Source organism: Petaurus breviceps, unplaced genomic scaffold (assembly GCF_028583685.1).
Source record: "Petaurus breviceps papuanus isolate PSGF00001 unplaced genomic scaffold, PetGlider_PUasm1.0 90686, whole genome shotgun sequence".
Classification (NCBI taxonomy): domain Eukaryota; kingdom Metazoa; phylum Chordata; class Mammalia; order Diprotodontia; family Petauridae; genus Petaurus; species Petaurus breviceps.
Genome location: NW_027187309.1, coordinates 5,571,025 through 5,589,435, shown reverse-complemented (window position 1 = coordinate 5,589,435; position 18,411 = coordinate 5,571,025). Strand labels below are relative to the sequence as shown.

General features: G+C 35.8%; 1 protein-coding gene across 1 annotated transcript in view; it reads left to right on the top strand.

Moving 5' to 3' along the window:
- The window catches only part of CSMD1 (CUB and Sushi multiple domains 1), a 2,654,573-nt gene that overhangs the window by 1,917,312 nt on the left and 718,850 nt on the right, over positions 1-18,411 (top strand). The window contains exon 11 of the mRNA XM_069065406.1: positions 7,465-7,568. Within this exon, the coding sequence (XP_068921507.1) occupies positions 7,465-7,568 (104 nt within the window). The remainder of the gene's footprint in view (positions 1-7,464; positions 7,569-18,411) is intronic.

Genomic DNA, 18,411 nt, shown 5'->3' with positions numbered 1-18,411 from the left:
CCTTCCTTCTTTCCTTTTTGCTTTTTTTTGGAAGGGAAGAGGCAGGGCAATTGGGGTTAAGTGACTTGCCCAAGGTCACAAGTGTTAAGTTTCTGAGGCCGGATTTGAACTCAATTCCTCCTGACACTAGGACTGGTGCTCTATTCACTGTGCCACCTAGCCACCCCAAGTTTAGTGTTATTTCTACTCTACCATGCTGCTTTGTATTAGACATTAAAAATCAACTAAAGATTAGACATTAAAGGTAGTTCCATTGCCCCTTGATTGTATAAATATGAAATTAGGAACTGGCAAATCTGTTCCATTATCCATCTATCTGTTGGCATTATAGATTTATATGTAAGTGTTCTTGGGGTTAATACTTAGTCATATCTTATATAAAAATTTCTTGAAATTTGTTTTCACTTTATTGATTTTAACTTCTTTATGAGATGAAGCTGCTTATAGTCTTTCATCATTATCTTCCATTGTGTTTTATAGATAGCTTATGCATTAAACTTGGCTTCTTTTTCTGTTTGGAAAGATTAGCTGTTTAGTAACTAATTAATCTCTAGGGTTTGGCGACTTGCATGTTGTGGAGACTGATTCATATTATTTAAACTTCTGTTGGAAGTGACAAAATCCAACCTTGATTTATTTGCCTTTTTTTTCCATTTCACCTTTTTTTTGGCATCAAGAGATTATTTGAAAAGGTCAGGTTGAAGCTGTTCAAATTGTGTGTCCTCATCTTTACTTTTTCTTCTAATTTGTTTTTATTTTTTAACTTTTCTTAATTAAGTCAAGTGCCATGTAGATTGCCGAATCTCAAGTGATTTCTGTGTTTCTGTTGACATAGTTTATTTCATTTATTGTGAAGTTGTTAAAAAATATTCAGGTCTTGCAACTTCCAATTGACTTCCAATTTTGAATACCTATTGAAGATATATGGGAAGGAGGTTTCTGAGTAGTCTAAGGTTTTGCCCCTTTTTTTTCCTCTAAATTTGGACTTTATTTTTTAGCTTCCTTTTTTAAACTTCTCCTAGCTCCTGTTTGGAATTGAATTGAATTCTGAAGACCCAGAAAAGTCTTCAAAGTCATTGAGGGGAAGGGGAAAGGAAAGGGAGAGAGAATAAAGATTTATAGAAAGGCTACTGCATGTCAGTCACTATGTTAAACACTTTACAAAGATTATCTCATTTAATCCATTCAGACTGAGGGATAGGTAATTTTATTATCCTTATTGCACAGATGATGAAACTGAGATAAACTGTGTCCAGCTTCACACAACTAGAAGATTTTAGAAGACAGATTTGAACTCAGGTTTTCCTGACTCCAGGCCCAGCACTCCATCTATTGTGACAGTATCTTATTACTGTCAAATAGTTAAATGTGAGAAAAGGATATGGTTTTATCAATGGAAATGTCACTAAAGAAGATGTGCTAGCATTTGCTTTGTTATTGAACCCTAGGAATTATGGGGCACTTCCATCTGACTCGCAGAGAAAATACACACACACATATATAAGTTTAGCTGCTGGCGATCAAGATAATTTTGTACAATGACAGATGAGTCCATAGGATCATTGATTTAAATGAAAATATAGCATATGTGTGCAAATGTGAATATGTGTGTGTGGGGTGTATCTTTTCTCCTATTGGAATGTGAGCTCCTTGAGAGCAAGGACTTTTCTCTGGATATCCTCCTGACATGTTGCACATAATAAGCATTTAAAGAATGCTTTTTCATTCATACATGAATGTCACTAACTAAGATGTGCATAAATAAATGTCCTCATTCATTCAGAATGTATATGTTGCCTTGATTTGAAGGATCTTGACAAATTCTTCATAAAATTTCTCTAAATCTTCATTCATTACAATGCATGTAAATGCAAAAAACATAATTTTCTCCATTGGAACTTGCTTTTTTTTTTTTGCTTTGTGTTTCTGGGCATTGCAATGAGATGATCAAGTATCCCACAGAATTATGCTTCTTACCACCTTTACTTACATGATTAAAATTATTATAAGTGCCTTTATTTATCTCTTTGTGGAAAAACTGAGAGTTATTCTTTCATTTAGTTGCAGCTTCTTTCAGTTTTCTGGTTCCTGTGTTATGAGAATGTTAATACTGATATGGTTCACTTCTTCCAATAATATGTCAATACCTAGTATCTGTGTAACCTTAGGAAAATCTCTTAACCTCTCTGTTCTTCAGTATCCTCAGCAATAAATGATGAGCTCTTGAATAATATTTGAATTATTTGAAATGTATTTGAATTATATTCTCATATAAATCCATGATCCTGTAAACTTCTGTCATTGTATAAAAATTATTTCTATTGACATCAGTTAAATGAATGTTTATAGATACTCTAACAGTTATTGACAAAACCCTTTGGTTTCTTTTCTGACATTCTGCCACCATCACACAGTAGTAAAAGTGGACCACAATGGATTGAGAGCAGCTTTTAACTTTTTTTTTCTTTCTTTGTTACATTGTTGTGGTTTGTCTTTTATTCCCAAAGAGAACCATGAATCAGGGAGGTGATGATATAACTTACAATTGAATTTGATTTGAGTGAGGGCTGTGCAAAGTCACCAGTCTCACTTGATCCTACAGAGCCATCTGGGTCCAGTGGCCAAATATTAATCAGAATGATGGGAGATGGCCCAGGGTGCAGTGGGAGATCTTGGTCTTTTTAAGCTAAGGTCTTTTTAAGGTCTCACTTTGAGTGAGGCAAGTCCCTTTAAGTGAATAGGTCTCTTTAAGAAGTGAGTCCAGGGATGGCCCCTTAAGAAACAAACAAAAAAATCAAACTGAGAGGGTAGAGCCCTCAGTGTTGCTGACCAAAAGAGAAACAGTTACTATTGACATTCACAATGAGCCAGGAGATCCTCCCCCCAAAAATAATCATTAACTGGTACTTGGGCAGGGCAGAGACCTATTGTCCAATTGATGTGTCCAATCGAAGAGATCTTGAGTGAATTGGCTTTAAGGCTTTGTCATGGCCAAATAATTAATCATCTAATTATTAGGCTACTAGTTATAAAACTTTCTGAGTTTGCTTGAGTGATCATTGAGTAGATTTCATCCATCTCCAGCACCATGTATCTCCAGTAAAAATCTTTTCTGATTTGAGAGAAGTTGATAAACGTATATATTTTTTCTGGCATAGCCATTAAGTAGGCAGTCATATTCATACCATGATAAAGCTTCAGAGTAGGAATCCTGTCTAGTTTCTACTACTATTTTAGTTCTTCCACTTTTCCCTGCTTCTTCACATCCACTCAGGTTACATCTCTTGGTTCTAACTCCACAATATCTTTGTGTCTGTCTCCTTCACTTAGCCACCATCTTGCATCAAGCTCTCATCACCTCTTGCCTGAATTATTGCAGTAGCTCTCCACTTTTATCTCCAAATGGCACAAAAACTGATAGCACCCAAGCACAAATCTATCTATATCAATCTTCCTTGAAATTTCTATACTGTGTATCATACTAGTTTCATTACATTCATCATTCTGATCCCTATCTCACTAGAACCTTAGTCCCTGCCTCTGGGATACCAGATTTTTACAGGTAATCATTCATCTCAGCATGATCTGAATGAGCCCTTCACTTTCCCCTATTTCCAGATCTCTTCTTTGTTTTCTCTATTAGAATGTAATCTTTGGATGGGCAAGTACTATCTTGCTTGTTTGAGTTTATATATGTATACATTCCCTTCAGCTATTCTAATGCTGAGGAAAGTTTCATGAGTTACAAATATCATTTTTCCATGTAGGAATGTAAACAATGCAACTTTAATAAATTCCTTATGATTCCTCTTTCCTGTTTACCTTTTCATGCTTCTCTTGATTCTTGTATTTTAAAGTCAGGTTTTCTTTTCAGCTCTGGTCTTTTCATCAAGAATGCTTGAAAGTCCTCTATTTCTTTGAATGTTCATATTTTCTCCTGAAGTATTATACTCAGTTATACTGAGCAGATGATTCTTGGTTTTAATCCTAGCTCCTTTGACCTTCAGAATATCATATTCCAAGCCCATAGATCCCCTAATGCAAAAGCTGCTAGATCTTGTGTTATCCTGATTATGTTTCCCCAATATTCAAATTCTTTCTTCCTGACTGCTTGTAATATTTTCCCCTTGACCTGGGAACTCTGGAATTTGGCTATAATATTCCTAATAGTTTTCTTTTGGGGATCTTTTTCAAGAGGTGATTGGTGAATTCTTTCCATTTCTATTTTACCCTCTGGTTCTAGAATATCGGGGCAGTTTTCCTTAATAATTTCTTGAATGATTATGTCTAGGCTCTTTTTTTGATCATGGCCTTCAGGTAGCTGATTATTTTTGAATTATCTCTCCTGGATCTATTTTCCAGGTCAGTGGTTTTTCCAATGAGATATTTCACAGTGCCTTCTATTTTTTTCATTTTTGGGGACCTGTTTTATAATATCTTGGTTTCTCATAAAGTTATTAGCTTCCATTTGCTCTAATCTGATTTTGAAGGAATTATTCTCTTCAGTGAGCTTTTGAACTTCCTTTTCCAACTGGCCAAATCTCCTTTTTAAGGCATTCCTCTCCTCATTGACTTTTTGGACTTCTTTTGCCATTTCAGTTAAGTTTTTAGGTGTTATTTTCTTCGGTATGTTTTTGGGTCTCCTTTAGCAAGCTGTCTACTAGTTTTTCATGCTTTTCTTGCATCATTCTCATTTCTCTTCCCAAATTTTCCTCTTTTTCTCTCACTTCATTTTCAGAATCTGTCTTGAGCTCCTCCATGGCTTGTGACTTCATATTTTTCTTGGAGGCTTTTGATGCACGAGTTTTGGCTTTGTTGAATTTTTCTGCTTCTATGCTTTGATCCTCTGTGTCACCAAAGAATGATTTTGTAGTCTGATTTCTCTTCCTCTGTTTGCTCATCTTGCCAGTCAGTTACTTGACTTTTGAGCTCTTTGCCATAGTAGAATTCTGCTTCCAGAAGTGGAGAGTGCTGTGGCCTGAATTTCTGTGGTTTTGTGCAGCTGTTTTCAGAGCTTCTTCTGAGTACCTGCCTCAGAACTGTGAGGAGGGCTGCCCCTCCACAACCTCAATAAGTTCTGCCACACCAGCGATTCTCACCGTAGGACTGCTACCCAATATTGCAACCCAGATCCAAGCAGGGCAAAGCAAAAGAATCCTGCCTCAGCACCAGCAGAGAGATTCCTGTAATTGCCCTCTGCTCAGATCCATTATCCCTCCACTATCTGTGGGCCTGTAGCCACTGCCACCTCTCTTGTCCTGGGGGCAGAGGCCGCACCATGCTCTTCTCTCACCCAGGTCCTGCAGAGTTTCCCCCCTGACCTTTTTCTTTCTCTTTGGCATTTATGGGTTGAGAAGTCTGTAAACTGCCACATCTCCCAGTGATTTAGTCCCTTGAGGTCTTCCCTGGCCAGTCTGTGCTGGTGTGGCCCATGCCAGAGAGTGCTCTGCTCCCAGCCCAGTGTGATAGATCCTTGTCAGCCTGCCAGGCTGCTTTTAGTAGAAGATTTGTTTCTCTCCGCCACTGTGCATTTTGTAGCACTAAAATTTTAGTTTCATTTTTTACAGGTATTGGAAGTGGTTGGGCCCAAGTTCAATCAAGTTCCTGCTTTTACTCCTCCATCTTGGCTCCGGCCCCAGTAAATATTTCTTTAAATTCAAATGTATGATGTTTCTCTTGATCTTCCTAATTGCTATTCCCTTTTCTTCAGAAAATTATTCCTCTCTCATCTGTTTATGTCTTATGCTTAATTTTCTGTTTGAATACTATTTCTCCCCCTTCCCTCTCGCATAGAAGAGAATATTTCATTTTTCACTTTGTGTATTTGTTGCCTAACACAGGACTTGGTACATAGTAAGAATTTAATTGGTTGCTGAATGAATCCATTGTAGACAAGACTTATTAATTGAAATCCAGTTCCATCAAAGTATAGTACTACAGTTATTATTTCTTAGAAGATATTCTAATTTTTATTTTCTCTTGAAAATTGTTAAATAACAATAAATATATGGATTTGGAAATATTAATTTTCCCTATTACAGTCCCACAATTATTTCAAAATATGTCAATAGAAATTCTGGTGTGTGTGTGTGTGTGTGTGTGTGTGTGTGTGTGTGTGTGTGTTATTGAAAGATTGTAGGGTTGAAAAGGGAAAGTTGAGTCTTTGACTCTTCTTAAGTTTCCTGGGCCCTTAATGGTCCTTGAAGATGAGAATAAATGTCTTGAATTAGATCTGAAACACCAATTGTCAAGTGTACTTTCTAAGTCAGTGAAGTGGGTAGACAGTTTATATATTGAGATCTCAAGGGTCCTGTTCTATTACACATACTAGTTTAAATCTTCATATAACTTTCTCACCTCAGCTGACAGAACATTGTCTACTTTAGACGTGATAGATATCAATTGTCATGTCAAAGTGATCTTTCAGGAGCAAACAGGCTGACTGCAAAACCAGATGTCAGGAAGTCCCTTCTAGACTCAAAAGTTAATCCATCAGTTGAGATAAAGATACACTCCAGGTTCACCTGAAAATTTCTTGTTATATAACACCTGTCTATACTGTGCTTACAATACTTATCCTCAAAAGATATCCAACCTAAGATCAGCAAAATTTCAATTTTACCTACATTAATGTTGTAGCTATTTGACACCAAAATAACTATTATGGTCAGCCAATTCAGGGGAAAAAATCCAGTTCTTTGTGAACATGGATTTTTTTCCCACATATTATCTCATTATTTTATTATTGACTTTGAAGCTGCATAAATTTTAACACGTGTTTAAATATCTGATATGTAACAAGCAGGTAATGCAAAGAATGGAAAGTTGCAAATTTTATCTGAGTAACTTGGAAAGGATATTTTCAAAAGATGTAATGACAGCTGAAAAATTTATAAATTCTATAAGTTAAGACCCTCTAAGCCAGGGAGTCTTAACCTCTGTGTGTGCCATGGAACACTCTGGCAGTCTGGTGAAGCATATGACACAATTATCAGAAAAAAAATTATTAAAAGAAATGTCAGAGGTTAGAGAAAATAAAACAACATCCATATGTATATTTGTTTATATATGCACTTACACAGATATATATTTTTTGTTATCCAGTTTCACAGACCAGTAATCTATGGACAAGGCTAACAATTTTTAGGGGAAATGAGCAATTTATTTACATGATGTCATCAAAAATAATGTAATATTCAAATTATATATATAATGATATTAAATATGATACATCTATGAAAACTATGAAGCAATATATGTAAAGTATTTTTGCAAACCTTATAGTGCTTTATGAAAGATATCTATTTGCAAATATGTAACATGCTAATAATATTTGAAATGACTCTACATGAAGGAATGAAAATAACAATATAATTCAGTACTATAATTGAATTAATATATTTTCAACAAAAATAAGTTTCAAATAATAAGACTTTTGTTTTTTCTTTTTGTTCTTTATATCAGGTCATCAAGCTTGCCTTTGAAGAGTTTGAATTGGAAAGAGGTTATGATACGCTAACAGTAGGAGATGCTGGGAAAGTAGGAGACACTAGAACAGTGTTGTATGTGTAAGTACATCTTCAAGATTTGACTTTTTGTACAGTAAGTTTTAATTCTGTGTGTATGTTTGCATGTGTGTGATTACTTGGGAATTAAAAATGACTTGCAATTATACAATAATTTTTGTTAACAAGGGTGCCTGTGAGATAAGAGTTAAAATTCCAATATTGTCTAAGATTTCAAATTGCATCCCTCTAATAGAACATAAGCTAAATGAGCTTAGAAAGGCAGGGACAATGATTTCTTCATTTTTGTGTCCCCTGCAGCTTCTAACATAAGGGCTTGTTCATGGTAGAATCTCAAGAAATCTTTGCTACATAAATGTATAAATAAATTAATCTTCTTACATTAAAGACATTGTATTTCTAATTAGGTTAGGAGGTATTAAGTGAAAGCAAAATGAAAAAAAAAATTAATGCAGCAAAATCTTAAATAAGTCTCCTTGGATTATCATTTAACTAAAATCTAAAATGATATTCACATTTTTTCTAATGTTATATATTTTCATATATTGCATTAGTAAAAGGATCATAGGATTATAGGTTTAGAACTAGATAATTCTTTAAAGGTCATTTAGCCCAACCCTTCCTTGAAAAGATGAGCAAAATTTGAAGCCAAGAGAGTTTAAGTGCTTTGCCCAAGTTTATCTAGATCCTAAGTAATTTAGCTGGGATTTGCACCAGCCTCAATTATTTACTTAGCTGCATGATCTTAGCCAAGTCACTTAATGTCTGGGCCTCTATTTTTGCGTCTGTAAAATGTGGACAATAATACCATTTATCTTATAGGGTTTTTATGAGGATCTAATGAGATAAGATGTGTAAAATACTTGGTGAACCTTCAAGTACTATATAAATGTTATGTTATTATTATCATTATAAAAATTAGTATATAGAATTGCAAAATATTTAAGTTGGAAGTTAACAGTGTTCTTTCAGTCCTGTTCAATGCAGACGTCAGCAGTACAAAATCCCTGACAGATGGTCATCTGGACTCTGCCTAAACATTTGTACTATTGTGAAGCTCACTGCATCCCAAGAAAGTCATTTTTAGATGACATTACATTTTGAGAATTATATTGAGCTAAACTATAGTGAGTTGTGTCTCTGTAATATTCACCCGTTGGCTGTGGCAAGCAGGGTATCCAATCCCTCTTTCATATGCCTGTCCTTCTATGATAATATATGTCCTTCCCCATTAGGCAGTAGACATTGGCCTCCAGCTTGTGCAGCTTGTGTGTGAGCTGAAATTGGTTAGCACAAAGAAGGTGATCATTGCCCATACTCCCTTTTGATATATATATTGACAGATAATGTGGTATAGTTCAATGTGCTGTTTTTAGATTCTGGAGATTGGGCTTGAATGCTAGCTTTAACACTTATTAACCATATAATTATGGATCAATCACTTAAATTTTTGGAGATTGAGTTTCCTTTTCTGTGAAATGGGGATAATCATCATGCTGCCTGTTTCACAGGGTTATTGTTAAAAAAAGAAGGCCTATTAAACATTGCAGTAGTATAGAAATGTGAATTCTTTTTGACATTGTCATAACTTGCTTTGGCATTGTCTTGTGTTCTCAATTCTTAGTAGAGAAATTCCAGTGGGGTGGGGGGCAGGGAGGGAAGCAGTGAGGAATTATTTGATTAGGGGAGAGTCAAGAAATAATTTGTTATGAAAGCATGACAAACACTCATAGACATGATGTAGAGGGCCAGTACCAGATGAGAAAGGTGAGATAGGGGTAAGAGAATTATTTGGCTGTAGTATGAATCTCCTTGCAAAATGTAAACCCAGATTCTTAGGAGGAGAATTGACCAGTAAGCCTAGATGGAAGGATCAAGATGATCAGGAAATATGGTATAGTGAAAAGAGCAGTGGACTTGGAATCAGAGAAACTCTACTGAAATTTTTGTGTGGTCTTGGGCAAGTCTATTCAGCCATTGTGGCTCTTGGTTTTCTTCTCTGTAAAAGTGGAGATTGGACATGGTGATTTCTAAAGTCCTTTTCTAAGCCCTGTGAAATATGCTTCCCACTGATCATAATGTTCCTATTATATAGCATGGGGAGGAGAGGTGTAAAAGGAAAGGGCAGCAATTCCATTATCAGACCAAAGCCATATCCGTTTTTGCCTGTCTGTACTGCACGTGGGAGAAATCAGACACCAAACAGGGCCCTATGATTCTGCTCACACTGGCATGATACTGATTTTTCTGTTACTTGGAATTATAAGACGGAATATAAGATAGAAATATCCCTAGAGTAGGATTTTTAACACTTGGATTCCAGTCCAAGCACTGACACTTGATAGGTGTATAAACATAGATGAGTCACTTAAAACTGATTTTCAGAGCTTAGTGTAGTTCGTGGCACACTTAATAAAATAAAATCATTGATTTTACTTGACCTTAAGTATTATCATCTGTAAAATGAGGAAAATGTCTTCTCTGCCTATTTTATAGAACTGTAAGAATAAAAAATGAGATACTGTATGAAAGGTATTGTTATTTGAAAATTGCCAACTCTTTACATCTTTTTGCTTGGCCAAAAATTCCAAGTTTTAGGAGTTTCTCTTTAAGCGACTGGGTCTCCAGAAATTTTACTACCCAGTTTTATCCTTCAGTAATCTGTAACTATTTCTCTTAAAATTGGGTATCTAGGGGCAGCTAGGGTGGCACAGTGAATAGAGCACCGACCCTGGAGTCAGGAGGACCTGAGTTCAAATCCGGCCTCAGATACTTAACACAAAAACTAGTCATGTGACCTTGGGCAAGTCATTTAATCCAAATTGCCCTTCAAAAAGCAAAACAACAACAACAACAACAAAATTGGGTATCTACAGTGAAACACAATCTTCCAGATAAGGGCCAGGACTTAGGATAGTACTTACATCAGATAAATACAGAGGTGGAGGAATGAGGGGCACAATTGGATACATGTGTTTTTAATGTAATAAAAATCTGCTGTGCATTACATGTGGGTGATTATTTTGTAATAGATTATATTGTATATGTTACAGTGCAGACTCAAAGATTTCACTGGACAGTAATCCACTGGGAATGCAATTTTCCAACCTTGCCTGGGGCACATAAATGCATTGATGTAACTCCTCTCTAGTTGAGATCTGACCTTGCACAGACCTTGATGTGAAGGCTTTACCTACTATTAATGCAACCTCAGATTGCATTAACTTTTTTTTTTTGACTACCACAGCACAATGTTAGCTCATTTGACCTGTTTGGACAGTAGCTGCTATTGAAATTAAGAGGAAGAGAACACTCCTTGGGGAAATGGACAGAAAATTCATGGAGCATATGGGCCTTAATCTTAGCCTGGAAGGATGAATGGTTAAGATTTGGATAGTCAGAAGATGTGGACATTCTGGGTGGTAGAGATGGAATGAACAAAAATTTACTAACAGTAAAGCAAAAGCAAGATTCAGGGAACTATGGTTAAGCAGGAGATGAAGGGGAGGTTATGGAAATCATCTTTTCCATTCTCTGCCTTTACGGATGAGGAAACTGAGGTAAAGACCATTACATATGATCACATACCTAGGAATCATTGGAGGCGTATATGTATCAAAGAACTCTGACTCCTGTAGTCTCCTTGCATTAACACAGAGTGAGTTCCCTTTAAGATAAAGCTTAAAAGGCAAGTGGAAACTAGATTATGGTAAACCAGGATATCTTATCCAAAGTTTAGTGGCCTGGACTTTAAGAGATGTCAGCTCTAGTCCAAATTTTTGTCACTTGCCAACTGTGTAAGTTATCTTAACTCCTAATCTTTAAAATGTAGATAATAATATGAATTTTAGTAAGTAATTGGGAGCCAAGAGGAAGAGGGAGAAAGGGAAGGACGAATTTTAAAGACCTATTGAATTAAGAATTAGTTTATTAATGAATATAATGTTATTAATAATATTTTGTTGCTCTTATTTCACCTCTAATACTTATTAGCTATGTTGTCTTGGACAAATCACTTCCTGACTCTAGGTTTAAATTTCCCCTTCTATAAAATAAGGAGTTGTACTAGATTCTAGCTTTCAGTCTATGCAGTCATTAAAAATTTCACTTTGTTATTATAATTTTAAACCTTAAACTCTCTTCAATCCTGATTTAACATGGACAGCTGGGTAGCACAGTAGATAGAATGTCAGGCCTGGAGTCAAGAAGATGTGAATTCAAATCCGGAACACTTACTAGCTGTCTAACCTTTGGCAAGTCACTTAATCCTGTTTGTCTCAATTTCTTCATCTGTAAAATGAGCTAGAGAAGGAAATGGGAAATCACTGTAGTGGAAATGGTAATGCCAAGAAACCCCAAATGGGGTCACAAGAGAGTTAGAACATAACTGGAAACAACTAAAGAAAAAGCTTTAACTCACAAGGAATATATAGACTATGTCTAAAAAAAATGTGTCTAAGAAAATATTGTGGAATAGATTTGAACAGAACCTTTTCTTTTTTTTTTCCCTAGTTCTTAAAGTTACAATGGCTATGGGCTTGAAATAAACTTCTACCAAATTTTCAAATGTTAAAACTATAATTATATGCTAATTTTATCTCAGTCATATTATATCAGTTTCATTTCAATAAAGTCCATTTCTTTTTGTTTTAAGCCCATATTTAGATATTTGATCTTTCCTTAAATATATTCAACATGCAGAATGATAATTTTAATTTCAAACTCTTAAACCACAATTGATAAGACCACAGCATACTTTTCAATAGACATATGTGTATATATAAATCCCCAAGGGGTTTTGTTCCTCTGCATTTTTCCTTCATGTTTTAAAATATTTCACATTTCTCCTGCCACCACCCTAGTAAACATCCTCATTATTATTGGCCTGTGTTGTGAAAATCACCCTTTAAAAGAGTTTACTTAGTACTATACTTTTTCCCCCTATCCAAACTATCCTTCCTCTAGTTGACATATCAATTCAAATGAACAAATCTGATTATATAACTTCTCTGCCGAAAAATATTTAATGACTCCCTTTTGGTCTTTACTAAATGGTAAAGTCACTACTGGACCACAGATTCCATGAGGAGCTAGTATGATTATTCTTCTTATTTGTCCTTTGTTCTCAAAGAGGAGGACCATGGCATCAGTGACCATGACTTGCAAGTAAATTGGATTTAAGGGAGGGAGGGCTGTGCAAAGTCACCAGCCTCACTTTATTCTCTAGAGCCGATCCTGTGGCTAGATACAGATTAGGAAAGCAGGAGATGGCCTAGGATGCAGTGGGGGATCTTGGCCTTTTCAAGCTAAGGTCCTTAACAGATCTCAGTTTGACTAAGGCAGCACCAATTCAGTTAATAAAGGCTTAATTTTTAAACAATGAGGCAAAGAAAGGCCTCTTTAAAAAGAAAAAAACAAAGATCTGGGACCCTCAGGGTTTCTGGCCCAAACAGAAGAAATTGCTACTTACATTCACTCTGAGCCATCAGGGCCCAAATAGTGACCACTGAGCAGGAGTTAGGGGTGATGGGGGGGGGGGGGTGCAGCTTGGTCTAGGACCTATTGTTGGCCAGTCAGTCAGAACCAGAGTGAATTGGGTTTAAGGCATGGCTGTTAAGAAAGAAATAGATTATTTAGTGAATGTCTAGCCCACGAAACATTTTATCACAATATCTCACATAAACTAAGTAGTACCCAATTGCTAAGTTATTGGGTAGTCATCTCTCCTATTCTACACTCATCTAGTTGAATTTTTAAACACACATGCAGGGCATGTATATGTCACTGTTAAATTTCAATTTAAACTGAGCTCCTAGTTTGTTCTTATTAAATTATTTTTTTGTATTCTTTCTCTAATTTGAGTTATTTATTCTTCTCACCTTCATGTTTACAAATGTGTTAAGTATGCCATCTTTGCCTTAATCTGTGTTATCAATTAAATGTCTAATTGCACTGGGTCAAGAGTGGTGCACTCCCCTAGAGCCCTCAGAGGGGTTCCCAGTCTGGCAAGGCAAAACAGCTTTTCAATAGTTCAAAAGATCTGTGGTTTCAAAAGTGCAGATACTCCCTCTCAGTGTTGTTAATCAATCTTAACTCCCCTTAGTAGAAAAACCATGAATTGATATAGTACGCTTCCCCTTTCTCTAACCCCTAGGGGGAAAAAGAATTGGTAATTGATTATAGAGTTAGTATACCAAAACACCTTAACAGTCTAGAACTATGAGTATAGTTTACTAAGGTGAAATTTGATAGGAGAAAATAAATAGTCCTACATGTGAATATAAAAGAAATAATTGGATGGGTACAGGATGGGGGCATCTGACTAGCCAATAACAAAGCAATTGAGCACTACCTGTCTTATGCAGGGTATTGTGATACTAAGTGTTTCATGGACAAATATTTTAAAGTATCTACTCTTGTGGTGAACCTCTGAAATTTATTAGTGTAGTGTTCAGAGAAGAGGAATACAGTATATTTTAATTTTATTCTCCAAACTTTTTATTAAAGCTTGGTTGTATCTACCAGATTTTGGGTTTTGTGGCATATGTTTTGAGAACCTATGATCAGCCTAATTCTAAAAGCAGACTTATATGTGGTCACTTCCTCTTAAAATCTGGATTCCTAAAAGCTATATTCAAGATCAAGATATGTTATAGGACAATAGCTATTCAAAATCATAGCTCATCAGATATTATTCAAATATTTCTACCCTGCCCAAATATTGAAATACATTAACTCAAAACAAAGTCATTTAATTAAACAGATTAACAATGCAAATACAAAGTAAAATCCCTCCCTAAACACAGGAGCAAAATGTCCCACAGATTCTCATGCTATAGGAAAAGAAAAACATGTAATCTGGACATATAATGCTCCTTGGGCCATGTCTCCACTAGAACTCCATTCCACCTCTGAATCTGCCACTCAGTGTTTCCCATTAGAGCTACTGACAGGATCTGCTAGACTCTTTAATGAACTACTACTACCACCTTCATATTCTTCATTGACTTACAAGAGCTGTAAGGACTCTTCACCTTAGAAAAGTATTTAAAGTTTTTTATGCCTAACATTTAACTGTAGGATTATTTCAAAGCTTTTTTAAGTCACACCCAAAGCCCCCTTTCAGCCAGCACAGCTAGCATCCCTCAGGTCAAATATATCTTTTGAACTGCTTGTGTGTGTGTGTGACACACACATATACATACATATGTATTTGTATTTCTGTATGTATATGCACACATGAGCATATCAACAGACAGTGTGAAGTTAATAAACATTTTCTTTCACTAGATTTCATGGAAGAAAAGCGATCCATTCTTAATATATGCTGGTTGGATTTTTAGGGTTGCTTTATAGTGAGTCTCTTGTGACTGCAATGTAATGCTGATAAAATACAAATCTTTGGTGAGCTACATACTGGTTTTAAAATGGCTAAAGTTGATAATAACAAAATGTCAAAGTGATTTTGTTACCAAAATTTGCTATTAGGTGGTAGTTCAAATGAGGTTTGAACAATGCCTTGAAGGTTTTTATGGTTCTCAAAGGAGTGAGAACATATACAGTGAGTCTCTCTTTAGTAGTCTGAATTTATAGGCTCTGAGGAACTCTTAAGAAGTCTACAAGTTTTTTTCTAATGTAGTGAAGAAGTTTAGTCAGCAAGCCTTAGGGTTGAAATCTCCATGAGAATGTCACTTTAAATATCTCATTTGAGAATTAAAGTCTACTAGTTTCTAGTTGTGATGGTTGGATGTTTATTCCAGTTGCCTAAGCTTGAAACCTTCAAATTACTGTTAATTCTTTCCTTTATCTCACCCCCTACATTCATTTTTCATCAAGTCCTAGAGAATGACTCCATAAAATTGATGACACATTTCCTGTTTTTCTGTACCCTGATTCAAATCCTCACTGTCTTTTTACCTGTAATGTGTCGATAATGTCCTCATCTGACTTCCTGCCTCTAAAATATTTTCCTCCCTGTAATACATTTTACAGTGTTGTGAGATCAAGTTTCCTCATTGATATCCCTTGTCGTATTGTGCTCCTGTTCGAAAATGTGTAATGACTCCCCATTGCCTACTGAGTAAAGTCCAAATTAATTAGTCTAGGGATCAAGGCCCCCACAGTGTTACTTTTTCAGACATTTCATGCTAGTCTTTGTCACATGTTCTGTACTACAGCCAAACTGTATTATCCTTTGAATAGGCTTTCTTTCCAATGTGTCCTGACTTACACCATTCCTTATGCCAGGAATGTCCTACATTTCCCCTAGTCAAAATCCTACTGAGCCTCTTAGGCCAAATATAAATACCATGTTTCCCATGAAGACTTCCTTGATCCTCAAGCTGGAAGTGACCTTTTCTTACTCAAAACCCTCCTAGCACTTTGTTTTTATTTCTCTTCTGCACTTACTACATGGTGTTTTCCATTTTTAGAATCATTGAATCACAGATTTAGAAGCCACCTTTATACACATTCTCCTTACTTTATTCTCTTATGTTTTTTTTCTTTTGATGGGTTTCTTTTCCCACAAACATGATTAATATGAAAATGTTTTTCATGATAGCATATGGATAAACTACATCAAACTCATAATGAGGACCCTGAGTTGCACAATGAGCACACAATGTGCAATGAGGTCATTGGATCTAACATCATTTTATAGATAGAGAAATGGAGGCCCAGAGAGGTGAAATGATTTGCCCAGGATTACACAGGTAGAAGGCAACAGATCTGGGATTTGAACTCCTACTAAAGCACTGTTCATGTACATCATCATGGTATAAAGGTGATCCCAGTTTCTGGAACCTTATGCCAGGGGAGGCCAAGTTGATCATCATAACCTGAGACAGCTTAATGTTCTGGTCCAGATACTGATTGTATATCTGCCCCTGTATATGTGGTCAACCAAATTAAACTCAGAAAGGCTCATAACCAGAGGGTTAGGCCCCAAACAGTGGTTATTCACTTATTCGCTCTTTAATTCCTTCATTTATCTATCCTCTCTCTCTGTTTTGACCACAGCAGCTCATCAAATTATCTTGTTTAGCTCAGCAGGAGTTATGGTGAAATGACTACCCACAATGATAAAATGACACATCTTTGGGTGAGGGAAGGGGGGGAGTTCAAGAACTTCTAGATTATAGCTATTTAGGTAACTGTCTGATATGCCCTGCTAGATTACAAGCTGCTTGAAAGCAGGAATCACATTTTGTTGTATAGGATCACAAATTTTAGAATTGGATAGGACTTCAGTTAGCCATTTCTCCCCCTCATATCTGAAAGGAATATGCACATCAGCGTACCTGATGTGATCGTCCATCCTCTGCTACCTTTGAAGGTGATTCATTCTAATTTTGTTCAACTCTAATTTTTATAAATTATTTCCTCATATCAAATCTGTTGATTAGTACAAACAGCAAATCAGTGCCCTCTGATACTAGTAATTCTCTGTATTTCACCATAATTCCTTTACGTATAATATACTCAAAGTTTTGGGCATCCTTAGCACTTATTTCAGTGCCTAACACATACTTGATGCTTAACAAATGGTTGCTGATTTATTGATTGATGTATTCCTTAGATTCTTCTGTTATCTTAGGGTTAGCCAGTATAACTTTATCTCCTTCTCCCTCCACAAGAATGAGAACATTTTTAAAATCCTAATTTTAAAATGTCATCTTTCTTTGCATAATTTAGAAATACAATAGAGTTGTTGTTAAGAGGAGATACTGCCTTAACATTTGTTAAATTTAAAGGTAACCTGCTTTGAAGGAAGAGGCATGCATTTCTTAGTTTTTAAAAATTAAATGTTTTATCAATTATTGTTACCCTGTTTTGTTTTTACATCACAGTTACCTCCTAATAAGTCCCTCTTTCATAACAAGAAGAAATGATTAAGCAAAACAAACAAATTGTAGCATTTACCTGTGAAACCTAGGCTCTTTATAAAAATGTCCCATGGCAGAGGCATACCTACTTATCTCATAAGGAAATCTTTTCCATTTTTTAATAGCTATAATTATTAGAAAGTTCTTCTGTATATTTAGATGAAATCTACTTCATTGTAACTGCTACCTCATTCATTTTTTTTTAATTAACTAGAAACAATAAATGCTTACAAGCTGCTAAATGGCACAGTAGAATTTATGGACCTGTAATCAGGAATGCCTGAGTTCACATTTGGCATCAAACATTTACTCTGTGACCCTGGGCAATTCATTTAACCTCTGTTAAACTGAAATACAATTTCAGCTTATTTCTTTGGAGGCACATGGGTGGCAAGGTGGGCAAGGGGGGGATAATAATAGCACTTCCCAGGGTTGTTGTATGGATACAATGATATCTATAAATGCTTTGCAAAACTTAAAGTGCAATATAAATGCTAGGTAGTAAATAATAATAAACCTAATTCCTCTAGCATAAGAATTGACTTAATATCTAGCAGTCTTTTTAGATAATATGACTTTTAATTATAGAATATTAACTGTATTAAGAAAGTGCCACAGGCTACAAGGCATGTTCACAGTAGAAAAATCACTGAATTTGGAGTGAGGAGATATGGGTTCAAATCCATAGGCTCTTAGATGTTGGCTATAGTGATAGAGTTGCTGGTCTGGGGGCATTGTTATTCCCAGAGCTCTTAGGCTTTAGTTCCTAGTTCATCTCTTTCAGGGTCTAAGGAATGTTGGTTTCCAGGAGCTGGAGGTGATTTACATCATCTTGCACATGCTGCCTTCTATATGGATGCTGAGGGAATTAGGACAGAAAGTGATTCATTGTGGGAATTGAGTGAATCGCTGTCGCTTCATTTTGTGAATCAAATATGGAGTTGTATCAGCAATGCCATATTCACAATGCCTATAGAGATTACAAATATGCTGATATA